The sequence below is a fragment of the Nematostella vectensis genome, chromosome 13 (genome assembly GCF_932526225.1).
Source record: "Nematostella vectensis chromosome 13, jaNemVect1.1, whole genome shotgun sequence".
In the NCBI taxonomy this organism is placed as follows: Eukaryota; Metazoa; Cnidaria; class Anthozoa; order Actiniaria; family Edwardsiidae; genus Nematostella; species Nematostella vectensis.
In genome coordinates, this window is record NC_064046.1 from 3,886,905 (window position 1) to 3,899,061 (window position 12,157).

Below are 12,157 nucleotides of genomic sequence, written 5' to 3' on the forward strand. Positions count from 1 at the left end.
GAGATCGCGACAGTTTGGGCTTTTTTATTCTATTTGTTTTTTTTGTTTTTTTTAAGTTAGAGATGAAGGAGCAAAGACAAAATTCGCGATTATAATTTAAGATACGTCCCCGCTAGAGCCCTCAATGAAAACACCTGTCCATACACTGCTTTATCCTTTCACCTGCTCTATGTTTGACAAACTCTTGAAAAATACTGTAAATCATTATCAAGAAAATGAGAGCGCAAGTGCTATTGCAGAAAATGCTAGTCAAGGTAAATGCGGCTAAAATAAATGAAAATTAATAAACTCGCAATTATGCTCGCTACAGGGGGCCCGTATTACTGCAAGCAATGTATGTTGCAAAGGAAAAGCTTTTTTCCCAAGTATTGAATATAAAAAAATTATATCGCCTTTCTTGCCTTTTAAGAAGCCATTCGCCATTCTTTAAGAAACGGAAGTGGACAATTATTGAAATAAACAGGAACAATGAGATTTTGTCAGCCAATAGAGTACTTTTTGTACTATTTCTTCATTGGCTAATGAGAAGGTGGGGTTCTTTTTCAAAGTGTATTCCTATGGAGAGGAACATAATTATTCATTATTTCTTAGAGCTCATCGCGTTTTCAGGTACGAAGTCTTGCTCGATATCATCAAAAACGTGAGGGACGTGACAAACATCGCTCCCCACTTCAGACCAAGCAAGATGCAAGCGATTCGGAAAACAGTTCTTGGTCTTCTTCTCCTCTCATTTGAGGTAAAGAAATCCACTTTTTCTAACAATCGCTGTCGTTAATTGAATATTTGGGGTTTCTTATATAACACTTGCGATTATATTTTCATATCTCCAAAAAAAATTGAAAAAAATTGTTAGCATTTCAACATTTTCAAAATAACTTTCATTTAAAATTTTGTATTCTTATTTTATCAAAATAATATATACTATAATCAATTGATCGACGAAAAAAAGGAAAAGCGAAGAAACTAAGAAACAAACAAAAAGGAACAAACAAGAATAATGAATTATTTAAAAAAAATTGGATCTAGGTCAGTCAGTTAGTCTGGTCAGAAGTGAATCCGTTCAATAAACAACTTATTGAACTTAAACAAGGACCCGCGGTATAAAAGGCGCGGACCTCGTCCAAGTCGTCCTCGCTAGTCCACGGCAAGTGCAGAGCTTGGTAAATATCCAAAAAGCAGAGCCGTAGATTAACTTTGATCATTTTGAAGTTGAAAATAACGTTTTGTATACACAAGGCAATAACGGCGAGTTTCTTGGAGGTGGTTTTTTACGGCAATAACGATAAAAATTATGATTGAAAATTTGATTCAAAAACAGAGCGCGCTCGTTTGAAATGACGCTATTCTTCAGCGCGCGCGTAAAAATAACGGAACCTGACAACTTTTTTGCTTCCAAATCGCTCCATTCTCTATTTCTTATGTGTCCAGTCACCAGAGAAGGTTAAAAATATGGTTGTTTTTGTACCATTGATGTTTAAGACATTATTTCGAACTTGATCATATCTCTTTTGCTTCTTTTTATGGAGCTCTGCTCTCGACAAAGTCTAGTGGGAATGACGGCTTGGACCTGGCGCGCGCCTTTTATACCGCTTGCGCTTGGACGTAAGCGCAAGCGGAACGCACGTAGTTTTCCAATTCTCACTAGAACATAAGCGCAAGAGAACGCAACTGCTTGATTTTCTTGCGCTTGCGCTTGTGTTTGACCGATTCTCACTTGTGTTGCGCTTCCTTTTGCGCTTACGCTTGCGCTTGCGTCCTTGTGAGAACCAACCTTTAAATTATAAAATAATTGAAATAGTGTAGGCGCTATTTGGTGGGATTAGTCACTTTTATTACATGATGAAGGTCATGCAATTCTTGCATCAACAGTCAACAACCCTGTGAATTCCCAAGAACTTTTACCTTTTAACACTAAAAAAATATTACTCTTCGGGAGAAAAACGTGTCCCAGGGAAATTGCAAATAAGTCAAAATAGATGACCCACCAAACGATGAAGAATTTGAAGCCAGTTTTTCAGTTTTCCAAACTGTTTTCTGCGAGAGCGCTGACATGCACTGGAATGACGCCATGAGCGAGCGTTTCGTGAAGGTTTTATTTTTTGTCTTTTGCTGGGATTAGAAATAATTTTAAATAAAAAAAACATTCTGTATTTGCCTTGTTTGCCCTGTTTGTTTGGGGAATTCTAGAGCAGATGTGAAGCACTCGACCTGCGGTCTTGTAATAATTCTGATTCTGATTGTTCCAATCTCCGTTTTAACAGTGCAAGAGACAACCGCAGAAAATTTTTCGCGGCTAGCTTTGCAACATCTTTTCCGGATCAGGGGGTCGTTTCTCAAAAGTCCCGGTAAACCCGGAAACCCGGAAAGTCACCCGGCAAGCCCCCGATAAACTTTACGGGTGTTTCTCAAAACGCCCGTTATTCGGGCCCGGAAAAAAATCCCGGTAACTCGCCCGGTAACTTACGGGAGCTCAAGAGCTCCCGTTAACTTACCGGGAATTACTTTGAATGCGATAATTGATACCCAAAACGATGTTTTTCCTTAATGTTTTCAGCTGAATTTATAGATCAACTATTCATCTAGAATTGGCCAAGTTAAACTATCCAATTTGGTGCTTTTTTTCCGATTAAATCTCGCCATTTTCAAGTTGTGTCAAGTTGTAGTGAATTTTCATTACTTGAGGAAACCATATCACTGCCCGGAAAGAAGTGGGCCAATCACGGCTAACATCATTTTATGGGATTCGCACAAATAGCCAATCAGGTTTCTTTTCTGTCAAATGATTTGACATTTAGCTGTCACCGTGCGCCTAAAAAAAATGTAAACAACTTTGCGAAGATATTGGTTTGCTACAAAATGAGACTTTATCTACTTGTTCTTTGTCTTTTTTTCAAAAAGTGCCGATACCACAGCAGTGTTTGGGGTACCAGTTGTCTACAGATATCGACAAATCTACGATTTTTATTGATATTCAATAATTATTTAGCCAATTTATTTATTAGCTCTGAAAATTATAATTTGCTTATCGGGAACCCGTAAACAACCGGCACGCTACCGCAAGCTTTGAGAAACGCTTTTCCTCGCCCGGAAAAGTATCCCGAAAACTCTCCCGGTACCCTAACGGGCCCGGATATTACCGGGAGTTTTGAGAAACGACCCTCAGGACAACTTCGAGAGTATCGGAAGTGATTCGGACGTTTTTATTGGCCAATCAGCGCGCTCCGAAATGTGGAGTTTCCCAGAGCCCTTCGTCTGGCGACGCAGGCGCAGAAAAAAGAAAGGCTCTGGGGACGAGATTGTGCAAGAGACGGCTTGATTATCACTGGGATACCTGTGGTAGCCCAGGTTCTGAAGGATTAGGTCACGGGAATTAGGATACTTTGTCAGCGATTTCTTAATAAAATAACCAAAAATGCATTCCCAATTCGCTGAATATTGTATTCAGCGAATAAAATATCTCTAACCTTTGTGCGAAATGTCTCCTGCCTCCCGATTCAGCGAAATCCTTTTTCGTTATGTTTCTATTTCTCTTGTCTAAAAATCCACGCTATCGTTGTTTTCAACTCTTGAAACATTTGAACAGTACTGAGTAACCATAGCCTCTTGAGTGTTCGTGACTAGCCCGAGCGCTCTCCGAACCTAACTTCGTATTTAGGTTCTATATAAAATAAGAAGGGAGTGAAACAACGCTCGATTCCATTGTTCGAAAACCTGCCTAGATACGGCCGATGTTGTGATGTTGGTATGAGACATGATTGATGAGTGACAGCTCACTTTCTCTTTGAACTTATCGCGCCGCCGACACCATACCTGTCAACTCTCCCGCATTAGGCGGGAGTCTCAAGATTTTTGACCCGTTCTTCCGCTCTCCGGCGTTGAGCACCAAATCTCCCGCTTTTAGCGATTTTTATCGCTTCCAAAAAATTATTTTATAGAAAATCGTCATTTTGCCTATTTTCTTTGAAAATACTTAAAACAATTATTCCCTTGAGCAGCGCAATGTATCTAACACCGTCGTGAGATCTATAAGTGGATTTGTTTGCGAAAGCTTTCTTCACGGCAAACGCCTGCTAGGTTATACCACCCCTCCCCCCAAAAAATGAATATACCCCACCCCCCACCCCCAAAAAATTCTCAAGCCTTGAGATTTTCGGAGGTTGACAGGTATGCGACACACGCCCGGGCATGCGACAAGTGCAGGGATCGGGGTTTATTTTTAAAATGTTTCTACGGACCGTTGCATTTCTTCATCCAAAAAGTTAAATGGCATCCGATGACCAGATAATAATTTGATTTGCTCTATCCCCCTTATTCACTTCTCCATTAAAAATAAAACACTTTGCCCTCTGTCGATAACTTGCAGAATTTTCTGTTGTCCCGGGTAAATATTCAAATTCATGTGGCAGTTATATGACATCTTTCGATATTTGAGCGGGAGAACATTTCTTTTTCCCGCCTAGACAAAATTAGCCCCGATCCCTGCACTTGTCGCATGCCCGGGCGTGTGTCGGCGGCGCGATAAGTTCAAAGAAAAAGTGAGCTGTCACTCATCAATCATGTCTCATACCAACATCACAACATCGGCCGTAACTAGGAAGGTTTTCGAACAATGGAATCGAGCGTTGTTTCACTCCCTTCTTATTTTATATAAGAACCTAAATACGAAGTTAGGTTCGGAGAGCGTTCGGGCTAGTTCAAATGTTTCAAGAGTTGAAAACAACGATCGCGTGGGTTTTTAGACTAGAGAAATAGAAACATAACGAAAAAGGATTTCGCTGAATCGGGAGGCAGGAGACATTTCGCAAAAAGGTTAGAGATATTTTATTCGCTGAATACAATATTCAGCGAATTGGGAATGCATTTTTGGTTATTTGAGAAATCGCTGACAAAGTATCCTAAGTCCCGTGATTAGGTTCTAGGATCAACCGAGGTACTCTCAGCCTGGACGTTCTTACAAAAAAGGTTCTTATAATAAAAGAATGTATACTATAAAAGCGTAATCAAAGTGACAGCGAATTTTATCTCCTACAACTGTCTGGACAGGTCTTCAATGGACTTAATGCCCGACAGTTTCCATTTTATTAAAAAAAGCCAATAATTTGTAAACCAAGTGAGTTCAAAGTATCCTATATTTGTCGAGAAAGGGCAAACGATTCTAAATTGAGCTCGGAATTGAATGCTTTTCCTTGCTTGTATATACTATAAAATCGTTAAAATCGTGACACTTCGAAAGGGCAAGCGAATAAAAATTGAGTTTCGGTGTCGTCACATGGGATGTTCACTGAATTGTATTATTTTTCTTTTTATTTGAATCGGGTCAACACAGCTGATTCCAGATTCGCTAACCTTTTTTCGATAAATATAAAATACTTTGAACTCACTGTAGACAACTAGAAAAATACTGTATTACTAAAATACGATTTTATAGTGTACACAGACAACGGAAAGCATTAAATACCGACAACAAAGCTCAATTAAGATTCGCTTGCCCTTTCCCAACATAGTCGAAAAAGGAATACTTTGAACTCACTTTCCGTGCTCCGGAGAAATCTGCAAAGTTACGCAATGCCTTAAGAACCTTTGCGCCATAGTCGATACTTTTTCAGTGGTTACCTGAACCGTCCCGTAAATATGATTGGGGTTGTCATAAATCTGATAGGCTATTGGTTACTAACGCTTTCTCACCCATCAATTAACAAATCTTGACCATATAGACGAAAATTTCAACAATGCTACAATAAGACAACAGATATTTACCAGTAATTATAAGTAATAATTAGTCCCACGCGGGTCAAGCTATATAAAGAGAAAGACGCCTAGGGTCCTTAAAAATGAAAACAGCCTTAAAAGAAAAATAGCCTTATAACTCGGCATACGGTCGGCTCTGTCACTCTCGATCAGCAATGTGCTTTGTCTTTTATTCTCGACCCAGTATTATTTCCAGCCCCCCTCCCCCCTTTCCATCTTCTGAGCTAGCCTTTGCAACACGGTACAAAGCCTCGACGCTGGAAAAGCCCCCAGTGTTTGGGGGTGTATAGTATATCCTTCTCAGTCCCACCCCCATCGGAGTGCTCGGAATTCTCTATGTAAACTCTCCAGACACAACAAGCAAATCTACAACGTACACCTCTACATAAACGATAAAAATAAAAAAATAAAAAAACCGTTTCCAACAACCTGTAAGACTGCAACCCATAGCCCATAGTCTCGATCCACACAGTTTGGAACTTTAGTGCCTTCAAGTCATACCAGAATCCCGTCGAAACACATATTGCTCAGCCCTTTCTTTTACAACTTTTCCAATTTATTGTCAACAATTTTTTTTTCTTTCTCTTTGTGTGAAGTAATACACGTATTAGCATAAAAAACACCGATACCATACAACAAAAACTTGTAGCAGATATAGAGGTGCAAACGAAAAAAAAATGGAGAACAGTCTTACTGCAATGATTACCAGCGTGGAAAAGCTTACTACAATAGCAAGAGAAAACATTGTTACGCCGCAAAATGTAATAACTAACGCTAAATGTACACCTAACGCTAAATGTAATAACTTTCAACTTTCAAATAATGACTATAAACCTATAAACTACAACTAAGAAAATAGACCCTAGCATGCAGTGACCAACTGTCGTAGTAGTCCATCTCGAATCGACGGTTGGTCTCGGTCTCTCCAAACACTTGGCAGTGGGAGATGGCGAATCCTCCCTAGATCATGGTCTGAACAGCTGCGATACTGTGCGGTTTTGATTGTAAAATATATTTTTTATATAATATTTTATTTATCTATCTCATGAAAACTAGTATTATTAGGTAACTACAAATTCCCTCGTTTTAGTTGTATCCGGTTTTTCTGTTTCAGCTCACACTAAAAAGTGCATTCGTAAAAGGTGAGTTTAACATCATCATCATCATCATCATCATCATCATCATCATTATTATTGTTATTATTATTAAAGGGGTAAACATTGGGTATATTGTTTGCATCACAGGGGAAAGTAAAACACACAGAAATAGTACACTAAACAGAATAACCGAATGACATTTCAGTGTCTAACAATAAAACATTTCAGTCTATTACAAAACTAAGCGTTTTATTTGAATTGGCCATTCTTTTCACACATGTTGGATACATATTTTTCGCACTCAAGTCCCTAGATCCCTGAAGTCGGAACAGCCACTATATATGAAATGTGAAACTTTCATGTTCTAATTGTTTTCATGACTAATCGGCGACGATGACCAAACTTTTCGCGCTCTTGTTTTTTTAGCAATGCCGTGGCCTGTTGCTTTGTACAACTTATCTTTTCCAGTGTTCGAGGATATGAGTGGAAACGGGATTTTAGCTATGTAGGGAAGTCTTCCCTGGTCTATGTGAAAGACTTTTTAAAGTCTTTTTAAAGATTTTTTAGAGGCCTAAAAGGCCTCTATCTCGCGGGTAATTTGTTTTCACAAATTCGTTCAAAATGTAACCCGTTTAGTAGCCACTTTAAGCGTGCGATCGATCTGATCTTTGACCAATATAATCACAAATACTTCTTATTTGCAAATTCTGAAATAAAAAGTAGATATTAACACGACGCACGTGCAAATGAAATCGCAGTTTTGGGGGTTTGGTACAAAATATAAAAAACTGTAGATGCAAACCACTCCTTTTTGTGTAACTATATGAGGTCAGTGCCACTTGCTGTTTTATATGACAAGCGGACAACCGAATACCCTGGGTACCAGAGCCTCCAGACTTCTCTTGCCCTGACGCTCAGCTCAGCGAAGCGCTTCGTTTGTCGCGGCATTTTGGCTAGGCGTCACTGTACGAGAGAAGTCTGGAGGCTCTGGTACCCAGGGTAACAACAGAATCGATTCCTTGGAAATATGGAAGAGTAAATTTCAAAATTGACACTGGCTTTTTTCGAGAGGCCTTAAAACAAAGAAGTCTTTGAAAAGATAAGAATGGCAAATCGGATGATTAATTCAAAATAGCGAATGTTATTGAAACTCTTTGAAAATCCAAGTACAGATGACTTATCCGACTACTTCTATTGGTCTTCATTCCTTAATGCTATTCACATTCCGCGCTCTTTTTGTGTTTTTTTTTTTTAGCAATGCCGTCGCCTGTTGCTTTGTACACCTTCTCTTTGCCAGACTTGTTCGAGGATATGAGTGGAAATGGGGTTAAGCTCGAAAACGGTGGCCAATATCAATTGACTGAGGGACCAACTGGTGATAAAGATGGCGCCGTTCTGTTTTTGGGGACAGACGAATCACTCAAAATACTTAATAGAAATGACAAAACAGACACAAGGTATGTATCATGTTGGCTTCCCCCGTCGGTCTGCATTTTTCTAAAAGAATTAAAACGTAAATGTTTTCTTGACTAGTGTGCGGTAGCTACTAAGTCATCTCCTTTATGAAGTAACATTTTGAATATGCCCGCCAAGTTTTCAAGGAAAACGGTTACTCCCGGAAAAACAATCGCAGCAAAGCACGAATAAAACCTCGAAGCTCTAATAATAAAAGACTTGATGCCATTCAAAATAATTACAATCAGAACCATGTTCAGGACAACAAGAAATAGAGTACGATAAGCAGTTCCGTATCACTTCATGTTTAAATGCTGCTGCTTTTTTGCGGAGGCCGCAATGCTCATGATTTTTTCTAAAACAAATGCAAATTTACTTATGCTAATATGCACAGAAAAGACTATATATTTCTTTTTTTATTATTTATATGACTTTTTATGTGAGCACTTAGTGGGAGTAGTTCCGTTAAGTTCCTAAAAGTAGCAGTTCCTAAAAAAATCGGTCATTTGGTACGATTTAAAATCGTCAATGGGCTTTCGCTCGCGTGTCGCTCACAAATCCATATTGCGAGGAACGAAACGGTTTGATATAAAACATCCAAAATAAATTTGGTACAAAGATAGTATTTTACGAGTAGAACAAGACTAGATATGGCACCAACGCAAAAAATCAGATTTGATAGCGTTAAGGTCTCGGTAAAGGTAAACGACGTGTTCGCGGAAAAAAATATTGTCGCGCCGCAATTTTCACTACATGTACAAACTATACATCAAATAAAAGATAAAAGATTGAATTATCTCCTGCAAGTTTTATTTTTGCAATAGCTAATTCCGTGTTTAAGTTTTGAGGCCTCAAACTCAAAAGTACGGAGTTTACTCTAGAGCGTAATGCACCTTCGCGTTATTGCGCATGCACTTCCACGTAATTGCATCTCAATGACAGATAAATGATCTACCAAAGTGTGTGAGGACTTATTGTTATTTGACACTGTCAACAAAATATCACGAATCAAAGTTGGAACTCTCATTTCTGGCGAAATTTGGACACGAAAAGTGCTATAAAAGCGATCTTCAGTCGAAAATCGAAAATTGCTCACACACTTTATGACGTGGCATAATTATCTATCAGATCCCGAAAATTTGAAGGCGATATCTTGAAATACGTCGCGAGGTTACGCCCGACAAAATCGAGTTCTCGCCCCAAAATAATACGCTAGAAAAGTTAAAGATTTGGCGTGAATTTACCATCAACAGGTCACGGGAAACAGCAAGGCCCATTTTAGCCGTCTTAGAATGCGATTTATGGAAAAAATGTTTTGGCAAAAATAAAGTTGAAGAACTTATTGATACAGGTTTTGCAAAAATCACAAAAACAAACAGTGGTGTCAAATTAACCTTTACCAAGGGGGTATTTTCAAAATGGCGGCCATCTTGGGCTGGAAAAGAAAGTCTTTGTAGGTATAAAATAGCTATTATAGCTAATGCAAGCCCCATATTCAGCAAGATTATAGCGATAGATGGGTAGAACAAGATAGGATATGGTATTAACACCAAATATCATTTTAAGCGTTGTTATTTGGTATTTCAAAATGGCGGCCATTTTGAACTGGAAGTGAAATTGTTATTCAGCATAAAATATTTGTCCCAGGCATCTCACGCGCTATGTTTAAATGGACTATATAACCCGATGCCCATAACAAGACTGGAGGTAACACCAATCCTGATATTTTGTTTTTGTTTTAGGTCTTTTTTTAAACGGCAGCCATTTAAACCAGAAATGAAATTGTCGTTTAGCAAAAAACTTATCTAATTCTATGATATGCTTGCAAGGTAACTTTTGTAAAAAGCCTCAACATTGAACCGGAAGTGGAAAGCTAGAATGCAAAATGATTGATAATTAATAAAACTATTGTAAAGTTTCTCTAATTGTCTACGGTTCCGTAATATAGTTAGTTATTCTATTAAAGAGTTACCACGCACATACAGCGGAGTCACGCCAGTTGACGTAAACACATCTAAAGCCCAAATCCCAGCTGCAGTAACCGTCTCAGTAACACCAGATGAAAAAGCCTTTAATGTGGATTGAAAAATGAGCTATCTTGGCTACAGTCCACCAATGATATCGTTGTTAAAGAGGAAAGTATCCAGGGCAGCATTCCATTCCCATCAGCCGTAGTGTACTCCTCCTTCATCAACTGCGATATCCGCCATCTTTACCCCTTTTTCCAGACCAGGAGAAGTCAGTAGCAATGATCAAGCTGTAGATGAAGCTGCCAATTTGCGGTGCGCTCTGCCTTTACAAATCGCCGCAATATGTCTATCATGTCCATGTATTGCAGCCACAACGCTGCTGTGCTACTTGAATTCCGAATCTTGCTTGAACCACTACTGGCGCGCTCTCGGATTTCATCGAGAACTCTTGAATGACAGACTTCGTCCACTGACGAGGGCCAGATTCTCTGTTTCACGAACATTTCTGGCTGCTGGCCCTCTCTGAGGCTATAATGCGAATAAACAAAAAAAAAGTCGAAATCTAATTAATGAGACTGAAACAAACTTAAATATACTATACTGTTCTGATTTGGGGCCGTGCTAGGCGTTTTGACGTTTCAGTAAAAATCTAGTATTAGTTAACCTATTAGCTCCTCTGATGGGATTGCCAACGATGGCCTCGTCAGGAGCAAAGGTTATCTCGGCTGGTGAATAACTGGACGCTGGAATTAAATAGAACTTGTTAACTATAAAATCAAATGTAAAATGAAGATCTTAGCATACTTACCTATGCATTCATTCTGCGTCACCAAAGGAACGCCAAGCTGATCGGTTGAGCAATGCTCATCATGGCTGTGAGTCTGAGGACCTCTCAGTTCATCGGAACCGTGTTCATCTTGAATAGGCATCTGCCCCATATCTGATTGCACTTCTGTAACAAAAAGATAATAAGATAACCTCAGTGCTGAGTGTGCTAAACTGCTAGGGTAACTAATTTCCTACCTTGAGCTGATTGTTGACTTTGCGGGAGCGGTACGTCGAGGGTGGACGAGTACAGAATGGCGTTCAAGGCTGCGTCAATGATCATATGAGCGCGGACTGCCCGTGATGTCGCCTTCCCGCTCAAGATGTGATCCACAGCATTGGGGGCGTAAATGAGCTCCAACAACTCGCGCAATCCAGAATCTGCCATCAAATGACCAATGGAGCCGAGGAAACTCATCTGAGCATGAAAGGCACCCAACCGCACGATGATATTTCGAATATCACTGCTTGACGGCTCGGACTGTATGATATTAAAAGCCTTCCACCATAGAGGCTGGTCAAACGTTATGATAGGACTGCGCATTTCATGTTGCTGTGCATGCTGGGCGACGTACTTTAAGGTACGACTGTCCTTGATGGTCTCCTTCGTGAACAAATTGCATAACTCCGGCCCAACTAGGTCGAGGAATATCAAACAATATAGAGGTTTTCCAAAGGAGGTCGAGCTGCGCAGAGGGATCTCGGACTTTGTGAATAACGATGTTGTTGTAAGTAGTGTTAACTTCTTGGAATTGCTGCTCGGGAAAATAATGGAGCGCTACTTTTTCTGCCTCGGAGATTTCTTGAGCATTTACGTTCCGCCTTGGAATGGGTCTGTTCTCGCTAGTACCAGAAGTGACCCTCGCAATTATGCCCATCCCATGGAAAGTGTTTTTTCCATCTAAAGAGCACACATTGTGGTCGACGTTATCCGCAATGTATTGGATAATTTTCCCATCCTGCGCTGTTCCTCTTTTAACAGCTGCGCTTCGGTTGAATACTTGAACTTGATTGTAGGAAGAACAAAATCCAAGGCTATTCAGAGTGTCGATTAGAAAGAAG

The 12,157-nt window shown here is 39.6% G+C and overlaps 1 protein-coding gene across 1 annotated transcript in view; it reads left to right on the top strand.

Moving 5' to 3' along the window:
• LOC116618195 overlaps positions 1-12,157 on the top strand; it is a 19,333-nt gene continuing 7,176 nt past the window's right edge. The window contains exons 1-3 of the mRNA XM_048720450.1: positions 1-736; positions 6,863-6,890; positions 8,101-8,302. Coding sequence (XP_048576407.1) covers positions 686-736; positions 6,863-6,890; positions 8,101-8,302 — 281 coding nt within the window. The 5' untranslated portion in view covers positions 1-685. The remainder of the gene's footprint in view (positions 737-6,862; positions 6,891-8,100; positions 8,303-12,157) is intronic.